Here is a 24223-nt window from a genome sequence, read left to right as displayed (position 1 = left end):
TGTGTAGAAGGACTGGGTAGAAGGAATTATGTAGTTGTCATGGGTGACTTAAATGCTAGAGTGGGCGCTGGAGAGGTAGAAGGTGTCATTGGGAAGTATGGCGTACCGGGTGAAAATGAGAGTGGTGAGAGACTGGTAGATATGTGTGTTGAACAAGAGATGGTAATAAGTGCTAGCTTTTTTAAAAAGAAAGATAGAAAATAAGTATACATGGGTAAGAGTGGCAAATAGAAGAGTAGTAGAAAGGGCATTAATGGATTATGTGTTGATAACTAAAAGAATGTTTGGAAGATTGAAAGATGTGCACGTGTTTAGGGGTATGGCTAACGGTATGTCTGATCATTTTTTGGTGGAAGGAAAATTAGCTGTAGCAAAAGAGTGGGGGAATAGAGTAGGTGGATGTAAAAGGGAGCTAGTGAGGGTTGAAGAGCTAATAAAACCGGGGGTAAAAAGTAAATACAGTATCAGGAAAGGTTGAAAATGGCATATGACGAGGTGAGAGTAAGAGAAACTGGTAATTTAGAGGAGTGGAAGTTAGTAAAAGAAAATTTTGTTGGGATTGCAAGTGATGTACAGTATGTGGCTAGAAGGTTGTTAGAGGCAGCATGAGGAAGGGCAGTGAATGGTGGAATGAAGGAGTGAAGGTAAAAGTGGAAGAGAAAAAGAGGGCTTTTGAAGAATGGCTGCAGAGTAATAGTATAGAGAAGTATGAAAAATATAGAGAGAAAAATGTGGAAGTAAAGCGCAAGGTACGTGAGGCAAAGAGGGCAGCTGACCTGAGGTGGGGTCAGGGATTGGGTCAGTCATATGAAGAGAATAAGAAGAAGTTTTGGAAAGAAGTGAAGAGAGTAAGGAAGGCTGGCGCAAGAATTGAAGAGACAGTGAAAGATGGAAATGGAAGGTTGTTAAAAGGAGAGGAGGCAAGGAAAAGGTGGGCGGAATATTTTGAAAGTTTGCTGAATGTTGAGGATAATAGGGAGGCAGATATAATTGCTGTTCCAGGTGTTGAGGTGCCAGTGATGGGAGATGAGAATGAGAGAGAGATTACAATAGAGGAAGTGAGGAGAGCACTAGATGAAACGAGAGTAGGAAAAGCATCTGGTATGGATGGTGTGAAAGCTGAGATGTTGAAGGAAGGGGGTGTGACTGTACTTGAATGGTTGGTGAGATTGTTTAATATGTGTTTTGTGTTGTCAATGGTACCAGTAGATTGGGTTTGTGCATGTATTGTACCACTATATAAGGGTAAGGGAGATGTGCATGAGTGTTGTAATTCAAGAGGTATTAGTTTGTTGAGTGTAGTTGGAAAAGTGTATGGTAGAGTAATGATTAATAGGATTAAGGATAAAACAGAGAATGCAATCTTGGAAGTACAGGGTGGTTTTAGAAGAGGTAGGGGTTGTATGAATCAGATTTTTACAGTTAGGCAGATATGCGAGAAATATTTAGCAAAAGGTAAAGAGGTGTATGTTGCGTTTATGGATCTGGAGAAAGCATATGATAGAGTTGATAGGAAAGCAATGTGGAATGTGATGAGGTTATATGGAGTTGGTGGAAGGTTGTTGCAAGCAGTGAAAAGTTTCTACAAAGGTAGTAAAGCATGTGTTAGAATAGGAAATGAAGTGAGTGATTGGTTTCCGGCGAGAGTGGGGCTGAGACAGGGATGTGTGATGTCGCCGTGGTTGTTTAACTTGTATGTTGATGGAGTGGTGAGAGAGGTGAATGCTCGAGTGTTTGGACGAGGATTAAAACTGGTAGGCGAGAATGACCATGAATGGGAGGTAAATCAGTTGTTGTTTGCGGATGATACTGTACTGGTAGCAGACACAGAAGAGAAGCTTGACCGACTAGTGACAGAATTTGGAAGGGTGTGTGAGAGAAGGAAGTTGAGAGTTAATGTGGGTAAGAGTAAGATTATGAGATGTACGAGAAGGGAAGGTGGTGCAAGGTTGAATGTCATGTTGAATGGAGAGTTACTTGAGGAAGTGGATCAGTTTAAGTACTTGGGGTCAGTTGTTGCAGCAAATGGTGGAGTGGAAGCAGATGTACGTCAGAGAGTGAATGAAGGTTGCAAAGTGTTGGGGGCAGTTAAGGGAGTAGTAAAAAATAGAGGGTTGGGCATGAATGTAAAGAGAGTTCTATATGAGAAAGTGATTGTACCAACTGTGATGTATGGATCGGAGTTGTGGGGAATGAAAGTGACGGAGAGACAGAAATTGAATGTGTTTGAGATGAAGTGTCTAAGGAGTATGGCTGGTGTATCTCGAGTAGATAGGGTTAGGAACGAAGTGGTGAGGGAGAGAACGGGTGTAAGAAATGAGTTAGCGGCTAGAGTGGATATGAATGTGTTGAGGTGGTTTGGCCATGTTGAGAGAATGGAAAATGGTTGTCTGCTAAAGAAGGTGATGAATGCAAGAGTTGATGGGAGAAGTACAAGAGGAAGGCCAAGGTTTGGGTGGATGGATGGTGTGAAGAAAGCTCTGGGTGATAGGAGGATAGATGTGAGATAGGCAAGAGAGCGTGTTAGAAATAGGAATGAATGGCGAGCGATTGTGACGCAGTTCCGGTAGGCCCTGCTGCTTCTTCCGGTGCCTTAGATGACCGCGGAGGTAGCAGCAGTAGGGGATTCAGCATTATGAAGCTTCATCTGTGGTGGATAATGTGGAGGTTGGGCTGTGGCACCCTAGCAGTACCAGCTGAACTCGGTTGAGTCCCTGGTTAGGCTGAAGGAACGTAGAGAGTAGAGGTCCCCTTTTTGTTTTTGTTTCATTGTTGATGTCGGCTACCCCCCAAAATTGGGGGAAGTGCCTTTGGTATATGTATGTATGTATCTTCTTTCTTCAAGACTACAGAAGTAATGTGTATGATGGAATTCAATGGTGTGAATTAATGGTTAATTGGTTTTATGAGAAAGAATAGTCTTATACTATAAGAAAAACTTCATCGTAGAGCATATTTTATGCATTGTATTTCCAAAAGTTATTACTGTACAATGAATTTTCACTGATTCCTGAAATGGACTTCCAAGTTATACAAAAGTCAAGCCAGTTAAGAATTATATCATTTGGGTATATGTTTTTTTTTTTTAGATAATTTTACTCATTTTCTTTTAAATATAATGTTTGATTTTTGAGCAATTACTTTTTCTTGTATACTTTAAAATTTATGTTGAATATAATTTGTAGATAGATGTGAGCGAGGCAAGAGAGCGTGCTAGAAATAGGAATGAATGGCGAGCGATTGTGACACAGTTTCGGTAGGCCCTGCTGCTGCCTCTGATGCCTTAGATGACCGCAGAGGTAGCAGCAGTAGGGGATTCAGCATTATGAAGCTTCATCTGTGGTGGATAATGTGGGAGGGTGGGCTGTGACACCCTAGCAGTACCAGCTGAACTCGGTTGAGTCCCTTGTTAGGCTGGGAGGAACGTAGAGAGTAGAGGTCCCCTTTTTGTTTTTGTTTCTTTGTTGATGTCGGCTACCCTCCAAAATTGGGGGAAGTGCTTTGGTATATGTATGTATGTATAATTTGTAGAATCCAAATAGTCTTATTATTCATTACTATACTGGTCAAGAACTACCACATAGCAATTAGACATTGCCTTGTACGGAAAGGAAAAAAGATTCATTTTTTACTTGGAATAGTCATGTATATAGTACTTGATCAATTGCAAGTGTGGGCTATTTTGAGTACTGTATTGGGTCTGTATGAATAGAGCTTAATTGATTTGTTTAGAATTACAGATGAGAGTTTTTCAACTCCTTTGTAAAATTACCAAAATTGTTCAATATATACTCTTTATAAAATTTGTATTTGGTGATTTGATTTTAACATATAGCTGCAAAGAAAATTAGTGTGGATATGACGTTGTCAGTGATTTTTTTATGAGCCAAATTAAGATTTTTTTTCCATTCTATCATTATAAATGACTGCTGGAAGAGGTTAAGAATAATATAAGAAAACTTATTTTCCAAATCATCAAAGTTTTATAAGTTTAAAGTACAGTAGCTTAGATCATGGGTCGGGTAACTTTTTTGAGCGTTACCCCTAAAATGTTTGTAATTAAATGAATTTACCCCCGACTTTGTAGTACTCTGAGGGGACAAACCAATATTCTTATCAAATTTGCAATATTTATAGTGCGATAATGTTTAATTGTTTAATTTACCTATCATTAGGAAGTAAAAGTCTGTATTTTTTCATAGTAGTGCACAAGAAAAAATCGTAGGAAATTATGCATTTATAAATTGAAATCAAAGTCACCCTTTTATAGCATTACATGCCCCAGAAGCAAAATTATTGACTATCATGTCTTTGAAATTCATATAAAAACAAAATAGGAAAAAGATATTTAATCCACAACTATGGGGAAATTTTGTTTTACCCTTTCTGGCATAAGCCTGGCAAACAAATAAAACAGACGAAAAAAATATTGAAAACTAGACTATTTTATTAATTACAGCTCTCTCAGGCTTTGGAAGAAATTATGCTGTTTCATCTTTGATACAACAAACTCAAATGTCAAGGATTTTTCAATATTTAACTTAGCCGGTGATTATAATAGCTGCAACTCTGTTGCTCGACAGAAAAACTCTACGGAAAAATTCGCCAGCGATCGCTACACAGGTAGGGGGTGTACTCAACAGCGCCATCTGTCGTTCAGATACCCATTACTCATTGTAAACAAAGAACTCAATTTTCTCTCTGTCGGGCTACCGGCAAGACCTACTAATTCGCTGTTGCTAACTGGATTTGTTTTCACAACTATTTGGTGAAGTACACTATTCTAGTTTTGATCTTTCGCTATGCAGGTGTTTTATCTTCATCTTAAAACTTGAACTCGTTTTGGATAGATTTAATTATGGTGACAAAGAGAGTATGGACTTTCTTTTCACTTTTAAAAGGCCGACCCTTCCCTTAGACAGAAGTGTGTTTAGGCTTTTAGTAATTATCTTATCACGTTATAGACTTTCCTCTATATATTTTATATCTCTCCGCCTTTATTAGGCCTCTTCGATTAACTTTCAATTTTTTATAAACATATAAAAATAAATTTTAATGCTTTGTTTATATAGACCTTTCCTGAGAGTAGGCGGTCCTAACTTGGAAACCGAAGTTAATCAACGTTGTGGAGGATTAATTTTATTTTAATTTATTTTTTGTTTGCCAAATCAAGAGTGAGAGAGAGAGAGAGAGAGAGAGAGAGAGAGAGAGAGAGAGAGAGAGAGAGAGAGAGAGAGAGAGAGAGAGAGAGAGAGTGTGTGTGTGAGTGTGTTTATTTAAGTTTTGTCAGAGAGAGAGAGAGAGAGAGAGAAAGTGTTTACAGTATTGGCTTTAGTTTTGTCACACAGAGAGAGAGAGAGAGAGAGAGAGAGAGAAAGTGTTTACAGTATTGGCTTTAGTTTTGTCACAGAGAGAGAGAGAGAGAGAGAGAGAGAGAGAGAGAGAGAGAGAGAGAGAGAAAGTGTTTACAGTATTGGCTTTAGTTTTGTCACAGAGAGAGAGAGAGAGAGAGAGAGAGAGAGAGAGAGAGAGAGAGAGAGAGAGAGAGAGAGAGAGAGAGAGAGAGTTGTTTTAGTATTGTTAAATAGAGACATTTTATTTGCTTTAGCTTTGTCATTAGAGAGAGAGAGAGAGAGAGAGAGAGAGAGAGTGAGTGTGGGTGTTTATTTACTTAAGTTTTGTCAAACCGCAAGAGAAAGAAAGTGTTTATTTGCTTTAGTTTTGTCAGAGAGAGAGAGAGAGAGAGAGAGAGAATTTCATGTGCTTTAGTTTTGTTAGATCGCGCGTGCGCGAGAGAATGTGTGTATGTGCGTTTGTGTGTGCGTGTTTTGTGTGTCCGCGGTGCGCGCCGAAGAAAAAGGGTAATTAGCGAATGATTGTTTGAAGTTGGAAAGATTGTTGGTATATTTGAGGTTGTTTGTTTACATTTTTTTTTAGCTAGGATAGGGTGGTGATGAATGTCTTGGGCGAAAGCATTGGATCTTGGACGATAGAAGGAGTCGGTTCTGCATTTTTTTGTTCTTCGGAAGCCGACTGTTTAGTGTTTTTATATTCTGAGTAAGTACTGTTTTTATTCATTTTTGTTAGGCGCGTTCGTGAATGATAGAAAGTTTATTGTTTATCTTTGATTATAGTACGATAGTTTAGTTAGTTAGGAGTTTTCGTAAGCGTTTTTTTTCTTTTTTATTGCAGGCCGTAATTCCTCCTTTAGGCTCCTTTAGACTCCTTGGAGTTTTAGTTTGGCCTGGAAGGTGGTTTGCCAGCCGTGTGCTTGTATGAATAACTTGATGATGACGACCTGGACCGTACAATGAACATAGTTAGACTGCAGATATTTATATAAATAGAGAATTTGAGCGTTGACGACCCGGCTGGAAATAAATGTTTACGATGATGATGACCCCTTTAATGTGATTGGACAGTCGAATTGACTGCAGGGATTTGTGGCAATTGGATACAAGGATTGTTGCCAGTGTGTGGAGTCTGTGGACTACGGTTACCACACAACTTATATATTTAATATTTTGGCGTTCTCGCTTATGTTGATGTTAAATGTGATTTATTTCTGGGTTGTGGTATACGATTGGGTTCAATATTAAGTGATTTTTTTTAGTGTGTGGGTAAGTGTTTTTTGGTACTGTGTGTGGGTAAGTGTTTTTCGGTACTGTGTGTGGGTTAGTGTTTTTTCGGTACTGTATGTGGACTGACGGTGTTGGGTTTATGTAAAGGATATTTTATTTCGATTATTGGTGAGTCCTGTATACCCACACACACAGCTATAATATATAAATATAAAAGTGCTATTTCTGTCTGTTTTTGTGTTAAGTTTGTTTAATGATGTGTGATTTTTGTTTTTTTTTGTTGCAGTAAATATAGTTTTAAGGTTATGTTTTGTTTGTTTTTCCCTTCGAGCAACAGTCCAGTTTGAAGTAAAGTAAGGGGAAAGTTTGTATTGTGGGATATTTTGGAAGAAGAGTGATCAAAGGTGTGGGGTTTGTTTTTGTTGACATCCCGCTACAACGTTGAGCCCTTTATATCGTCTTTAGCTTTTAAAGAGCTAAGGATTTAAAACTTTTTAAATGTAATATTTTATGAAAGAATTTCTTTGATAGTCTTCGTACTGTTTTCAAAGAAGAACTAACGTTTAGTTTTTTATGCTACGCAGTTGTTGACGTTCAGGACGTTCAACATGCGCTCTATCGTTACGATAGAGAGAGAGTGTATCACGGTTTCACTTTGCAGTAAGAGTAAATCGATTCTGACGTTTTGTTCATTCTTTCTTAGCTTAAATGTTTTAAATTCTAATTTAAAGGAACTTTTTATTTGAAAAACCTTTCAGTTTTTTCCTTTAGTCAAATAACAATTTTTCTTGACGATATATAATTGGGCTCTTCTCTTAGGTGCGAAATCAAGGGAGAAAGAGAGAGAGAGATAGAGACGGAGGGAGAGAGAGGAGAGAAAACGTTCCGTTCAAGCGGGTAACGTTGTTCTCGTGTTACTCACGTCCCTAGTCTCTGTACGGGGAGGAAGGATAAAACGTTTTTAGGTTTTTATTCTCGTCCCCAGGCTATGTGCGGTGAGAGATTGAAAACGTAGTTATATGAACTAGTGTTTAGTCTTTTTCCCAGCCACTGATTTTTCTTTTTATCTTAAAATATGTTTTCTGTTTTTTGCTGGTATTATGAGCTTGCATTATACGACTAATTTCGCAATTACTACCTTTTAATGAAGGGTAGAATTGCGTGTTTCAGGTAGAAATAAGTGCAAAACAGAAAATCGAAGTGATAAAGTGATATGCGCAAAGTGTTACAGTGTTGCGTCCGAGGCGCAAAGTGTTACAGTGTTGCGTCCGAGGCGCAAAGTGTTACAGTGTTGCGTCCGAGGGTTCGTCTGTTCGTGCCTGTCGTTCACCTAGTCCGGGACCTCTTACAAGCTCCCAAGCCCAGGGGAGAAGTAATGTCAAACGACTTATGGGTTCGAGAGGCCTTGACCAACGAACAGACATTTTCCCTCTATGGTATCGGGTGTATCTTACTAAGATCTCCCCTACCATAAGACGAGAGAGACGTTGTTTCTCCTTGCCATCCGTAGGCTTTTCGCATAAGAAACCTGTCACAAGGTTTCGAAGCCCTTAAGCGAAAGTCAGTCCTTTCAGGACAGGTCCAGCGTCCTGGTTACAGCCATTAGGACAGCTCTGACCCTATGCAGTCATCGGATAACTGCTCGCCGCCTAACAAAAGCGTAACACAGACTCCGAGAGTCTTTTTTTGTAGGCAAAGTGTTGCGGTCACAGACGTTACCCTCGTCTATTACCACAACCATTTCCGTTGATCCTTAAGGGGTTGTATGGCAAAACATGCAGTATATGCTTGCCTCCCTTATGGAAGACTATTCTGCCGATTAGTCCGTTGAGTCTAGCCGTTTATCTCATCGATATCCTGGCTTTCAGCCAACCTAACGTTCCTTTGTGCTTACTGTTGACGTTGGCGTAGCTTAGTCACGTCAGTCAGGTTGTTTAGAACCACACTCGATGCAGTCTCGTGTGGTTTTTCAGCCGCATTTGGACGTTAGGCCACTGGCTGATGCTCCTGTTGACGTTCAAGACGTTCACTAACAATCGGAGTTGACTTGTTTTGACGCTGTGCGTCAACCTCCGCATTCTAGAGTTGTTTTTGACTGCTCAGTCTAGGCAGTCAAAGCAGTCTCGAGTGGACACTGTGCGTCCTCACGCACCTGTTGTGGTTGACAGTTCAGTTGTTGACAGTTCACAGACTGTCAAGCAGTTACATGACGTTGCGTTCTGGTCCGCTACTAATGCACCAGTGAGAGACTCAGCTTTTTCGGACAAGGTTCCTGTAGATGAGGAAGTTGCTGTTCTCCCTCCTACTGATATTCCCTTGAGGACTCTGTCAGATGGAGAGGAGCCTAAAGCTGCTTAGCCTCCTATGGACTTTAATTAAATCATGATGATTTTTTTTTTTAAGGATCTTCGTCCGGATCTTTTTGTAACTGCTGCTCCTCGTTCGCCTAAACGTCAGAGCTTACACTAGGCCTAGCTACTTCGAAGCCGTTGTTTTTAAGCTAGTGCTCTCTCGCTCTCCTAGAGAGCGTTACGTTGGCTAGGCGACTGGTTTTTCACCAGGAGGAGTTTGGGGGATACAGCCTTTGCTTTCCCTTCTTTTAAACTGGTTTATAGAGCGAGAGTCTGATATGACACGAGAGAAGTTCTCGGCTTGGAAGTTCGTGCCTCTGCCCAGATAGACTTCTCAATTCTGGTAGACTCTCCCTGGCGCCTAGCCAGGAGACGCTCCAAGTTGTTTACAGGTCAACTTCACAGCTGTTGTCGAGCCTTTGAAGTTTTGCTGTACTATTATGTCACGCATAACAAGGCTTTCAGGGATGGTAAACGGTTCCGCCTCAGTCGCTAACCCCGTCTGTTGCCACACCTGCTCCCGTAGACTCTAAATGGGCTTTGCTGCAAGACATGCAGTCCAAGCTTGCGTCCTTGATAGAGGACTTAAATGCGGAGAAGAACCTTCTGGCCAACAACCTTCCAACCGGTCGGTTGTGCGCCCTGTTGACGCTGAGGTAACCTACTCGCGTCTGCCAGTTGAGGTGGTTCCTCCACCGATGCGACCCAGTGTGGGTTGCCAGCCGCACGTTGACGTTAAGCGACGCTCGGAGGTGGTTGTTGACGTTCAGGACGTTCAACAACCAGCAGAGGTGACTTGTTTTGACGCAGTGCGTCAACCTCAGCAACCCGGTAGGGTGTTGACTGCACAACCCAGACGGTCTAGACAGTCTCGGGTTGACGCTGTGCTTCCTCGCGCACCCATGGTTGTTGACAGTTCACAGACTGTGCAGCAGTTCCATGATATTGCGTCCGGCTCCGTCACGCATCCACCAGTGCGACCGGATTCAGCGAGCCAGACGTTCCCCACTCCGTTGCCGTTTCCTCATCAGTTTCGGATGAGGAACCCTCTGATGAGGACGTTGCTGAACAACAAGACGATCAGCCCCCAGCCCTGCTATCCATCCAGAAGATGCTGAAGAAGGAACGCTGCTCAGTCAGGCTGTGGATGAGTCTGGTAGGGACACTGTCATCCGTGGATCAATTTGTGTCACTAGGAAGACTACACCTCCGTCCTCTTCAATACCATCTAGCTTTTCACTGGAAAAAGGACAAGACGCTAGAAGCGGTCTCGATCCCGGTTTCCGAAAAGATAAAGTCTTGTCTGACTTGGTGAAAGGACAATATCAACCTAAGAGAGGGTCTTCCCCTGGCTGTTCAGACTCCCAACCACGTTCTCTTCTCGGACGCATCGGACGTAGGCTGGGGTGCGACATTAGACGGTCGGGAATGCTCGGGAATATGGAACTCGAGTCAAAGGACAATGCATTTCAACTGCAAGGAGCTACTGGCAGTACGTCTGGCCTGGAAAAGCTTCAGGTCTCTCCTTCAAGGCAAAGTGGTGGAGATGAACTCGGACAACACCACGGCTTTGGCGTACATCTCCAAGCAAGGAGGGACCTACTCTCTGACGTTGTACGAGTTCGCAAGGGACCTCCTCACCTGGTCAAAAGGTCTAAACATATCACTAGTAACGAGGTTCATCCAAAGCAACTTGAATGTCATGGCAGATTGTCTCAGTCGGAAGGGACAAATAATTCCAACAGAATGGACCCTCCACAAGGATGTATGCAAGAGACTTTGGGCCACCTGGGGCCAGCCAACCATAGATCTCTTCGCAACCTCGATGACCAAGAGGCTCCCAATATTTTGCTCACCAATCCCGGACCCAGCAGCAGTTCATATAGATGCCTTTCTCCTAGATTGGTCACATCTAGATCTATATGCATTCCCTCCGTTCAAGATTGTCAACAAGGTACTGCAGAAGTTCACCTCTCACGAAGGGACAAGGTTGACGCTAGTTGCTCCCCTCTGGCCCGCGAGAGAATGGTTCACCGAGGTACTTCGATGGCTAGTAGACGTTCCCAGAACACTTCCCCTAAGGGTGGACCTTCTACGTCAGCCACACGTAAAGAAGGTACACCAAGGCCTACACTCTCTTCGTCTGACTGCCTTCAGACTATCGAAAGACTCTCGAGAGCTAGAGGCTTTTCGAAGGAGGCAGCCAGAGCGATTGCTAGAGCAAGGAGAACATCCACCCTTAGAGTCTACCAATCGAAGTGGGAAATCTTCCGAAACTGGTGCAAGTCAGTATCCGTATCCTCAACCAGTACCTCTGTAACTCAAATAGCTGACTTCCTCTTATATCTGAGGAAAGAACGATCTCTTTCAGCTCCCACTATCAAGGGTTACAGAAGCATGTTGGCATCAGTCTTCCGTCACAGAGGCTTAGATCTTTCCAACAATAAAGATCTACAGGACCTCCTTAAGTCTTTTGAGACCACGAAGGAGCGTCGTTTGGTTACACCTGGTTGGAATTTAGACGTGGTACTAAGATTCCTTATGTCAGACAGGTTCGAGCCACTACAATCAGCCTCCCTGAAAGATCTCACCTTAGAGACACTTTTCCTGGTATGCTTAGCCACAGCTAAAAGAGTCAGTGAGATTCATGCCTTCAGCAAGAACATCGGATTCTCATCTGAAACGGCTACATGTTCTCTACAACTTGGTTTTCTAGCCAAAAACGGACTGCCTTCTCGACCTTGGCCAAAATCGTTCGATATTCCAAGCTTATCGTATAGTTGGAAATGAACTAGAAAGAGTCTTATGCCCTATAAGAGCTCTTAAGTTCTATTTAAAACGAACTAAACCTTTACGAGGCCCGTCTGAAGCTTTATGGTGTTCAGTTAAGAAACCATCTTTGCCTATGTCAAAGAATGCTTTATCCTATTTTATCAGACTGTTAATACGAGAAGCTCATTCCCATCTGAATGAGGAAGACCAAGCTTTGCTGAAGGTAAGGACACACGAAGTTAGAGATGTCGCAACTTCCGTGGCCTTTAAACAAAATAGATCTCTGCGAAGTATAATCGACGCAACCTATTGGAAAAGCAAGTCAGTGTTCGCGTCTTTTTATCTTAAGGATGTCCAGTCTCTTTACGAGAACTGCTACACTCTGGGACCATTCGTAGCAGCGAGTGCAGTAGTGGGTGAGGGCTCAACCACTACAATTCCCTAATTCCATAACCTTTTTAATCTTTCTCTTGAAATGTTTTTATTGTTGTTTTTGGGTTGTCCGGAAGGCTAAGAAGCCTTTCGCATCCTAGTTGATTTGGCGGGTGGTCAAAGTCATTTCTTGAGAAGCGCCTAGATTAGAGGTTTTGATGAGGTCCTGTTGTATGGGTTGCAACCCTTGATACTTCAGCTCCTAGGGGTCGCTCAGCATCCTAAGAGGATCGCGAGGCTCCGTAAGGAAGACGTACTTAAAAAGGCAGAGTAATTGTTCAAGTCGACTTCCTTACCAGGTACCTATTTATTTTGTTTAGTTATTTTGATAACTTCTAAAATGAAATAAAAATTCTTAGCTCATATGATGTAAACATATTTTGCTGGTCTCTACCCACCCCCCTGGGTGTGAATCAGCTATTATAATCACTGGCTAAGTTAAATATTGAAAAATGTTATTTTGATAATAAAATAAATTTTTGAATATACTTACCCGGTGATTATAAATTAAAGGACCCTCCCTTCCTCCCCAATAGAGACACAGTGGACCGAGGAGAAAATTGAGTTCTTTGTTTACAATGAGTAATGGGTATCTGAACGACAGATGGCGCTGTTGAGTACACCCCCTACCTGTGTAGCGATCGCTGGCGAATTTTTCCGTAGAGTTTTTCTGTCGAGCAACAGAGTTGCAGCTATTATAATCACCGGGTAAGTATATTCAAAAATTTATTTTATTATCAAAATAACATTTTTATGCCACTGCTATTTGGATACTGCCTTCAGGATCCTGCCGGTTCCTGTATTTTGTTTTTAGATTTACAATGGTAGAAAAACTTTGATCGCAAAGCTAGGTTGTTGCGAAAGGTAGAAGCATTTCAGTTCCTTCCAATAGTGTAGTTTTATGAGCATTTTCAGCTTTTGACATCCAAAAATTTGAGAGGTCATCCTTGGTTTCAAAGTCCATGCTAGTTTCACTCTTGGAATGAAGTTCACTAAGCTTTTCTGCAACCCTTCAGGCTTTTCATGCAAATCAGCCAGTTCATATTCGAAGGGATATACTGTACAACCCAGTTTATAGGATGGGAATCAAGTTCTGGAAAGTAGTCACAAAACCTGTTCCCAAGTTAAGACAGGTGCCTTATGACCAATTCCTACATGTCACTAAGACTTGCAGTCTTAAGTCTTTTAAAAACTTTGCCAGGTTCGGAAAGACGGCAGTGTTATTGGCATTTACTTTTTAGTTTAATGCGAAAGCTCTGAAATAAATGCTGAAATTTTTCCCCTGGCTAAGATGAGATCAATTTTCTTTACTTGCAATACCTTGTTCGGCTCATTTACATGTCCAAAAAATCGCAGCTAAGTATGCAAGAAGAGTTAGCTTAAGTTGATTTTCTGAACTTGTCTGCAATTTAGTGTTGATTTATCAGAAACATTCAAAATTCGGTTTTAAGAACCCACACCCTATCTTTTTAAGTACGATGTAAAACGCCTACTACTAGAGTAATAGACTTATTAAACAGGTTGAATATATTATTTATAGATTATAGAATATTATAATAATATATAGAGGAAGTAGTAGCATCTGATATCAAACAGAATTTCTCAATTTCCGTAGTTCTTTAGATTCTGGGCTCCTAAGTGCATACTTTATCTCCAATTTTCAAAATCGTTCACCATTACCCCCCAAAAATGTCTAAATTACCCCATCTGGGGTCATTTACCCCTGTTCCCCGAACACTGGCTTAGATGAATATTAGCAACAAAAATATGTGAGTTCAAGTTTTTTTCTCTAGTTTATATTTTATTGTCAGTAAGAAGCTGATTCAACAATTTCTTTCAGAGCATAATGGATAAGTGGACACCATGGTACCTGGGTGATGAATACACAAAGGGTTTGGCATCTTTCATTGCTCCATCCATCTCTTCACTTTTCACCATGTTGTTCAACTGGCAAATGCGTAAGCATATTTTAGTTATTTTAGTATTTATAATGCTTTAAGGGCGATTTGCTGTAATGTGTGTTACTGTTTTGCTCCTTTTGTATGTTAAGTGTAGTCATCTGGAAATTATGGAAGGCGATTACCTTTTTTAACACATCGATAGTCATGAACTAAACTTACGATATAAAGGTATAATACAGAAAAAAAGTCTTGTTGAAGTATCCTCATGACCTTTTTTCTGTTGTCACCCGACTTTTCATTATGTATATAAGTTCATTAATTATTTGGTATTTTAGGTGGGGTACTTACTCCAGCCATATGGGAAGAACCAATGATGGAGAAGAAATTTCCAGTAGTTGTATTTTCACATGGGCTTAGTGCCAATCGCTCTATCTATAGTACTGTTTGCACTGAAATATCTTCTCATGGATTTGTGGTGGCTGCAGTTGAGCACAGGTTAGTTATTATGAAATTTTGTACAATTATTTCTATTAACAGAATTTTAGTGATAAAATTGGTTATTTATGTACTCACCGGATATTCATATTGTTTCATGATCAAAGTAGAAATTTCCCATTCTTTCCACCTGCAAAATGCCTCCCCCTTAGGGAACCACCACACTATTTGTTGGTCGATGGCAACTAACTAGTCGATGGCACAACAGTTCTCGAAATTGCAAACTCGATCATTAGTCTCTTGACATCACTGATCAGTGAGAAAGAGGGGTCACTGGTATATAAACATCGGGTTAGTACAAAAATAAGAAAATTTATTATTAAAGTTCTGTTTGTTTTTATGAAACTCCCCTGATGTTCATATTGTTGATTTCTACACTCTGCTGGAGATGGGATAGTGAAGGAAAGGGATAGGAAATTAACATTATTGATTAATTAATTCAATCACCACTTGAGATTAGTTTAAAAGGTAACCAATCCTAACCTAAGTAGACTCATTATCGCTCTATTTACTCAGTTAGATTCTAATTCTATATCCACTATCTACTTTTTAAAACTAAAGGCTTATACAGTATGATAAATAAAACCTTGAACTTTCTGATTAAGAAAAATAAAGGTATAACTTAAACTAAGTTGAAGTAAATAAACAGTAAGTTCTTATATTTATCATCTCTCAGACAGTTACCACAACACTTAATGCCCAGTAAATTTATAATAAAACCAAGCTTTTATTAAAATGAACCCTTGCAAAAACTGACTTTAAGTCCTTCCTCTGACTTGAAACTAACTTGCTGTGTGACTTTATCACTGAACTCTCAAGTAGAAACGAAATGTCATTTTAGGTAAAATTGCATAGAAAGTCTAAAGTCATAAACCAAGTAAAACTTTTATTCTCAACATATATCAGTCTTGTTATCATACAGCTTACATCTCTCTGTTGTATTACTGCCTTTCCTCCCCTAAAAGGTATGTGGGATAAAGAGCCTAACATTTTTTTTTAGATAAATAGTTCTTTGATAAGGTAGAGATAAAATCAACTTTCCACTCTCAAAATATCATTACAGGAGACACTCTGCAGTCTGTCAAGATGTCTATATGATACTAATGTTGGTAGCCCATGTTATGAAAGTAAAAAAAATGGTTATATGTGGGAGACCTTTAAAAAATGCTAAAAATTTTAAAATGAAGAACCTTTAAAGAGGTAACATTATTTCTTATAGTACCCTAATCCTTTCTGATAAATGTAGGAAATTTAAAAATGTAATGCCTGAGTACATTTTCAATCCTAAGTAAAATAAGTTACACCAAATAACAAACCAATAAGAAAATAAAACTAAAAAGAAATCAAGTTGCGCAAGACAGATGAATGTCAATCAAAGTCCATGGAGGGCGTAGATCGTATGTGAAGATAGTTTAAGCCTCACAATCTGATTCACAATATTATTGTTATTATTATTACTAGCCAAGCTACAACCCTAGTTGGAAAAGTAAGATGCTATAAGCCCAAGGGCTCCAATAAGGAAAAATAGCCCAGTGAGGAAAGGAAATAAGGAAATAAATAAATGATGAGAACAAATTAACAATAAATCATTCTAAAAACAGTAACAACGTCAAAATAGATATGTCATATATAAACTATTAACAATGTCAAAAACAGATATGTCATATATAAACTATAAAAAGACTCATGTTAGCCTGGTCAACATAAAAACATTTTCTCCAACTTTGAACTTTTGAAGTTCTACTGATTCAACTACCCAATTAGGAAGATCATTCCACAACTTGGTAACAGCTGGAATAAAACTTCTAGAATACTGTGTAGTATTGAGCCTCATGATAGAGAAGCCTGGCTATTAGAATTAGCTGCCTGCCTAGTATTACGAACAGGATAGAATTGTCCAGAGAGATCTGAATATGAAGGATGGTCAGAGTTATGAAAAATCTTATGCAACATGCATAATGAACTAATTGAACGATGGTGCCAAAGATTAATATCTAGATCAGGAATAAGAAATTCAATAGACCGTAAGTTTCTGTCCAATAAATTAAGATGAGAATCAGCAGCTGAAGACTAGATAGGAGAACAATACTCAAAACAAGGTAGAAGGAGAGAATTGAAATACTTCTTCAGAATAGATTGATCACCGAATATCTTGAAAGACTTTCTTAATAAGCCAATTTTTTGTGCAATTGAAGAAGACACAGACCTAATGTGTTTCTCAAAGTAAATTTGCTGTCGAGAATCACACCTAAAATTTTAAAAGAGCCATACAAATTTAAAGAAACATTATCAATACTGAAATCCGGATGTTGAGGAGCCACCGTCCTTGACCTACTTACAGTCATACTTTGAGTTTTGTTAGGATTTAACTTCATACCCCATAATTTGCACCATGCACTAATTTTAGCTAAATCTCTATTAACCCTTTTACCCCCAGGCTATTTGGAAATTTTCAACCCTTAACCCCCAGGGGGTTATTTTTTTCCCAGCACATTTTGCAGTATATTTTTTTTTAAATTGCTCTAACAGCCTTAATATTTGTCATAGAGAGGTCAGGTTGGTCCCATTCTCTTGGAAAATGCCTGAATGTTCTCAAAAAATTATCAAAAATATGAAAAAAAAAAATTTATAGCATTTTTTTGCAAGGACGTACCGGTACGTCCATGGGGGTAAAGGGATGGCTTTTGTGAAACATACCAGTACGTCCTTTGGGGGTAAAAGGGTTAAGGGATTCACCAACCCCAGATCTACATTCACGGGATGGAATTGATGCAAAGAGAGTAGCATCATCTGCATATGCAACAAGATTGTTTTCTAGGCTGAACCACATGTCATGTGTATATAGTATGAAAAGTAATGGGCCAAGAACACTACCCTGTGGAACACCGGGTATCACATTCCTATACTCACTATGGTGCCCATCAACAACAACTCTTTGAGATCTATTACTTAAATAATCAATAATAATGCTAAGAAACGACACACCCACTCCCAACAGTTTGAGTTTGAAAACAAGGGCCTCATGATTAACACGGTCAAAGGCAGCACTAAAATCAAGGCCAATCATACGAACTTCCTGACCACAATCAAGGGATTTCTGTACAGCATTGGAGATTGTAAGAAGGGTATCACATGCTCCAAGGCCTATACAAAAACCAAATTGCAAACTAGGGAATAGATGATTACCTTTAGCAAACCTAATAAGACGTTTTGCCAGAAGACGTTCAAAAACTGTAGATAATATGGGAGTTATGGAAATTGGGCAGTAATCAGTGGAACTTGAGCTACCACAAACACATTTACATAGAGGAGTAACATTACTAATTCTCCAACAAGTGCTAAAAGCTCCCCTTCATGATAACTTACGCAAAATAACAGATAACTTTGGAGCTAAGAAATCTGCTGTCTTTATAAAAAATAAAGGATAAATACCCTTTGGGTCTACACCTCCATAAGCATCAAAGTCCATCAACAGAGCTTTAATTTCACGAGATTGAAAAGCTAAACTAGTTAATTTAGCCTCGTGAAAACAGGAATGAGGAAGTTTAGGTTTTTCATTACTCTGTTTACTGTCAAAAACATCAGCCAAAAGGGTTGCCTTTTCCTTTTGGACCGTGAGTGACTGAGCCATTTGGTTTAAGTAAAGGAGGAACTGTTGCATCAACACCAAAGAGTGCAGATTTAAGGGTAGACCACCATTTATGTTCCTGAGTTGTACCAGAAAGGGTTTCTTTTATGGTTAAATTGTACTCCTTTTCAGTTGAGGCATAAACTCTCTGAGCAAAAGCTCGAAGCTGAGTATAGTTATTCCAGGTCAAATCTGGTTTGTTACCCTTCCAAAGATGATAGGCTTCCTGCTTCTCCAAATAAGCATGTCTACAATCATCATTGAACCACGGTTTGTCCTTCAATCAGTACCTTAGCACACAAGAAGGGATACGCCTATCAATTATGTTGACTAGATTCACGCTTTGTTGAATGATCCCTGAGGGGAATGTTAATAGATTAAAGTATTTTTTATTTTCATTCTAAGGCAGAGAAACTTCCTCTTCATAGATATTAGCCATAGGATTTTTCCAAACATAAAACTGGTATTATTATTATTATTATTATTATTATTATTATTATTATTATTATTATTATTATTATTAATTGCTAAGCTACAACCCTAGTTGGAAAAGCAAGATGCTGTAAGCCAAGTGGCCCCAACAGGAAAAATAGCCCAGTAAGGAAAGGAAAAATTAAATATTTTAAAAACATAGAAATTAAAATAAATATTTTGTATAAAAACTATAAATACTTTAACAAAACAAGAGAAAGAGAAATTGGATAGAATAGTGTGCCCGAGTGTACCCTCAGGCAAGATAACTCTAACCCAAGACAGTGGAAGACCATGGTACAGAGGCTATGGCACTACCCAAGACTAGAGAACAAAGGTTTGATTTTGTAGTGTCCTTTTCCTAGAAGAGCTGCTTACCATAGATAAAGAGTCACTTCTACCATTACCAAGAGGAAAGTAGCCACTGAACAATTACAGTGCAGTAGTTAACCCCTTGGGTGAAGAAGAATTGTTTGGTAATCTAAGTGTTGTCAGGTGTATGAGGATAGAGTAGAATCTGAAAAGAATAAGCTAGACTATTCAGTGTATGTGTAGGCAAAGGGAAAGAACCATAACCAGAGAGGAGAAGGATCCAATGTAGTACTGTCTGGCCAGTCAAAGGACCCCATAACTCTCTAGTGGTAGTATCGCAATGGGTGGCAGGTGCCCTGGCCACCCTACTACCTAGCTGATTAAAGTTTTAAAGCTGAAAAGCTATCCTACTGGTGGCCCAAAAGACAGGGACTTCCCCTAGTAGAGGATATCTCACTATTTGCTTGTTAGGCTACTATTGAAGAACTATTTTTGTCCACCTTTAATCAGAAATTGTATCATAAGTGAAAATAAGAGGCATATAATACTTAGGTATGTGTATTGCATACTCTAGTTGAGGAGCAGAAATACTTTATAAAGTATGTCCCTGAGATGCAAATATTTGAATTAAGAAATAAATTTTAAAGATAATATTCTAAATAGAAAATGTTTTGAATAAACCAAATCAAGATGAAGATAATTACCTTCTATTAGAATTTTTTTGATTTTTTATAAATAACTGCAGGAACTCGTGATACACATGTAGGTTAGCTCATTAATGCTAGCAAGATCAGCTGACTGAAAACAAGATAGTTGGGACTTGGGAGTCATGATCTGGATGCCTAAGTATATTAGGTTGAACTCAGAGCTTTCCACATATTGTTCTTATGTAAGGTACTTATATCAAAACTAAAGTCTTGATAATCCTAATTTGCTACTTTATTTTTACTTTTGAGAAATTATTTGAAACAGAAATAGAGTTACAGCATAGAATTAATTATATTTATATAGCCTAATCATATTAGTTAAAGTTACAGTAAATAGCACAAACCTTTTTGTAGAATTTTTTAGATAATTTATGGCAATCTTTTTCTTTTAGGTAGATCATAGTACCAGGTATTCAGAAAATAAAAAGAGGAGAAAATTCCATATTCAGGAGAAAAATGGTGTAATTTAAGCTAGGATGACTGATATTAGAATTTGAACAAAATCGGTTTGTAGTATTAGCCATTCAGGTTTTGTCGAATTTTTTCTCCCCTAAAACTTAAGAATGATTTCTTTATTGAAGTGATTCTTGTATTCTAGGTCAAGTAATTTAAATCAACTTCATTTGGTTTGCAGGGATACGTCTGCATGTGCATCGTTTACACTCAATGAAGATGGCAGCAAAGAACACATACTTTTTAGATCTCTGCAACCAAATGAAAAGGAGTACGATCTCAGAAATCAGCAAGTAAGTATATATTGAGACAGTTATTTTGTCACAGACTAATTGTATGCTAAGAAAACATGGTAATTTATCTTTTTGTTAGTTGATATATTAGATATCTTTATTTTATTAATGTATTTTCCTGCGGGGAATGAAAGTGACGGAGAGACAGAAATTGAATGTGTTTGAGATGAAATGTCTAAGGAGTATGGCTGGTGTATCTCGAGTAGATAGGGTTAGGAACGAAGTAGTAAGGGTGAGAACGGGTGTAAGAAATGAGTTAGCAGCTAGAGTGGATATGAATGTGTTGAAGTGGTTTGGCCATGTTGAGAGAATGGAAAATGGCTGTCTGCTAAAGAAGGTGATGAATGCAAGAGTTGATGGGAGAAGTACAAGAGGAAGGCCAAGGTTTGGGTGGATGGATGGAGTGAAGGAAGCTCTGAGTGATAGGAGGATAGATTTGAGAGAGGCAAGAGAGCATGCTAGAAATAGGAATGAATGGCGAGCGACTGTGACGCAGTTCCGGTAGGCTTTGCTGCTTCCTCCGGTGCCTTGGAAGACCGCGTAGGCAGTAGCAGTAGGGGATTCAGCATTATGAAGCTTCATCTGTGGTGGATAATGTGGGAGGGTGGGCTGTGCCACCCTTAGCAGTACCAGCCGAACCCGGTTGAGTCCCTTGTCAGGCTGGGAGGAACGTAGAGAGGAGAGGTCCCCTTTTCTGTTTCATTTGTTTGATGTTGGTGACCCCCAAAAATTGGGGGAAGTGCCTTGGTATATGTATGTATGTATTCTCCTTTCATTTATTTCATGAGATACAGACTTATCATTGCCAAGAAGGAATAGCTAGTTGACAGTGATTATCATGCAAAAGAAACCATTATTTCCATGAACCTCCCTGATGTTCATATTGCCTCTGGAAGCTTTGTTTATTAACATTTACCCCTGAAATAAAAAAAGAAATTCTCATTTTTTTCTCTTTCAGTAGACACATTCCTCTAGCCTGAAATAGAAAAGAATTCCCATTTTCTTTCCTTTCAATAAACACCTTCCTCTAGTAAAGTAATGAGACCCTCTAACTGTTAATGGTAAGAAGTGAAGCTTTGATGCAACCGAGGGTTTTTGTCTTTTCGGTCTTTTTGTTTCATCGATTTGACACATTCCGTCCTCCAGATTGAGAATCAATTGTTTTAGTGCATTTTAAGATGTCTCCTTCTGGATTTGTTAACAATTACTGCATATTTTGTTCAAGGGATGATCATGATACACATTCTCTTTGTGTCTTGTGTCAGGAACAGTATTGTGATTTAAATAACTGTTGTGAGGAATTTGAAGGCCGCACAGTTCCTCTCTTGGAAAAGTGTTTCAATGGTTCCCAACCATTACACAGAAGGGAACTTGCTTTTAGTTTATGGGGAACTTTTGAGAAGACTAGACTACTGTAGTTGAATATGGTGCGAATGGTGATGAAAATGACATGCCAGTACTATATCCTAAAACATCACTTTACCTACCAAGTTTTAAGAGTGATGAGCTTCAAAAGCTATCAACTTCTCTATCTTTAGCTTCTTTTGTTAAATCTCGGAAGGTTAGTGAGGCTTCAATTAAAGGCGGTAATTTTAATCTTACTTGTCCAGTTGATAACCCTAACCTGACTTCTCAAGTTAGATGTCGTGGTAATAGTGTTCCAATATAGTAAGGGTTCTGAATGTTCAATGCACCTTACCGATTTCGAGATCTCACAAAGCCTCAAATTCTTTATTTAGTTTAGATTTTTCTGTTGCTCAACCCTTACATTCCTGCGATCGTAGTTGCTCTTTTACACATCCAGATTGCAAGGCAGAAGACAGAGTTGGTAAGTGCTCATAAGTAACCTCATTTTTCCTAAGTGGATGGTGTAGCATTTTGTATAATTCCCTTAGAATTTAATGTTGCTTATGAAACAATAGCTAAAGTTGATCAGTTGCATTATATTTTGGATGGCAGTGTGCATCGCTCGCTTGTAAGCTTGGTCACTAGTTGAATCTACGAGGGTAAACAAAGATATTAAAGGGAAGACCAAGATGTTAGTTGAGCATTCGTACTCTTTAGTATGTCATGTGGGCAACAGATGGCACGGATGCATTATGCTTTTCCCGTCTACAGCTTGTTTACTTCAGTCTTCAACCTAGCAGTAATACCATCACCATATATGGAAGGAGTAGCCAGCATTGTGTATATCAACACGTAAGGGTAGACTATAATGAAAGAGCATATTTTCTCACATTTGCCAATGCAAAAGGTAAGGTTGTGATTAAATTTATATATGATTATAAGCTGCGGAAAATGTGTACTTTACCAATGATGGAGAATATACATTCGAATACATGTAAAGCCTAATCTAGGCTAATACCACTTTGAGAAGATCTTATTTTACTTGTGTATGTGCAAACACATACCTCTAGAAACAAAAATCATACTAAATACAGAACAAAATAGAGCATATTTTCTGGATGCATGCCTATTTAGTATTAGTTAAATATGATTCATAATTAGCCTTAGACAATACGAGACCACCTACCCTCAAACTTCTCTCCTCTTAGTTTAGTCTTATACCCAGGTCATATCTTTGATGAATGGTCTAGAATATGTACCACATATTCTGTAAGTTATATTTGCAAAATTATATATGCATTTAATACATAGCCTAGCTTTAACTCTCCTATTTTAAATGTGTGAAAAGTCTTATTAAGATTAGCCATATTTTATTGACGACAAACTCAGCCAGGTGTGTAATAACAATAATGAATATTGCAACTATTTAATTTCCGTATTAACCCATCACACTATATAAAGGAAGAGGGTCCTCTGATTTTGAGAAAGTAAATTCTTAACATGCAATACATTAGTAAAGTATAACTAAGATTATAGATAGCCTACTCATAATTAGAAATTAATACAAATGTATAGAAAATTAAATGAGGAATAATGGCAAACTAACAACAACATTTGAACCCTCTGAAATACACAGTTAAGTTCCATAGGATGTTTTTAGTCAGCAAATTAGTTGGGTACATGGACAATAGGTGGCACTTAGAGAGCTACTTGGTGTATACTGGTCTTTCCTTTATCGTTTTGTCAGGGTAAATATTGGCACCAGTACATATAATGTTGAAATAAAGTCCCTTTATAAATAAATGTGCAGCAGCTCTTTGTACATAGTAACTTAAGGAACAAAATTCCAAAATATTGGGGGGAGACTTCTTTTGGTATCATACAATTACTGTATATAAAATGAAGTGTTGATCAATAGCTGAAGGTTTTGTTGCCAGATGAGACCATTTTTTATTTAGTTGATGACTGCCAAGAAAGTATGGTAGCCACTTGCATCAGATCTGTATGATAATAAGTTTATCTGAAGAGTGTGGAGCTTCTTTGTGTATTATTTATTGGGGTTTATTTGGTATGGTGATGCTGGTGATTTAGCTTTATTTACAATAAACCAATCTGTGAATAATGAAATGCCTTACACCATCCAAAATGAGCATCTCAAGTCACATTTTTAGCACTCCATCACCTCCCTCTTACAAGCAAGCTGCGCATACTGCTAAATTAATTGAGACTTGGTTGAAAGATTTTCACATTTATATTCAGGATTGGCTAGTAAATTCCCCTGACTTTTATTTCAATAGAAAACCATTTGTTGTCACAAAGAAGTACCTTAAAGACATGGATATCTCTACCATCCCCAAGCTTAAAGCTACAGTAACAGCTGCATGGGAGAGAATCAAACGGTTCTCTGCAAACTCCTTTCTTATTTTGCCCAAAAATTGCCTTCTTTTTTTGTAATACGAGGGAAAGTAAAATTTCACCTG

The 24223-nt window shown here is 38.8% G+C and overlaps 1 protein-coding gene across 6 annotated transcripts in view; it reads left to right on the top strand.

Moving 5' to 3' along the window:
• LOC137617202 (platelet-activating factor acetylhydrolase-like) overlaps positions 1-24223 on the top strand; it is a 154171-nt gene that overhangs the window by 89698 nt on the left and 40250 nt on the right. For all 6 annotated transcript variants that reach the window (XM_068347107.1, XM_068347106.1, XM_068347109.1 and 3 more), the window contains 3 exons: positions 13977-14094; positions 14373-14532; positions 20285-20396. In XM_068347107.1, coding sequence (XP_068203208.1) covers positions 13977-14094; positions 14373-14532; positions 20285-20396 — 390 coding nt within the window. The remainder of the gene's footprint in view (positions 1-13976; positions 14095-14372; positions 14533-20284; positions 20397-24223) is intronic.

This window comes from Palaemon carinicauda, chromosome 23 (assembly GCF_036898095.1).
Source record: "Palaemon carinicauda isolate YSFRI2023 chromosome 23, ASM3689809v2, whole genome shotgun sequence".
Taxonomy (NCBI): domain Eukaryota; kingdom Metazoa; phylum Arthropoda; class Malacostraca; order Decapoda; family Palaemonidae; genus Palaemon; species Palaemon carinicauda.
This window is presented reverse-complemented; position numbering and strand designations above follow the sequence as displayed.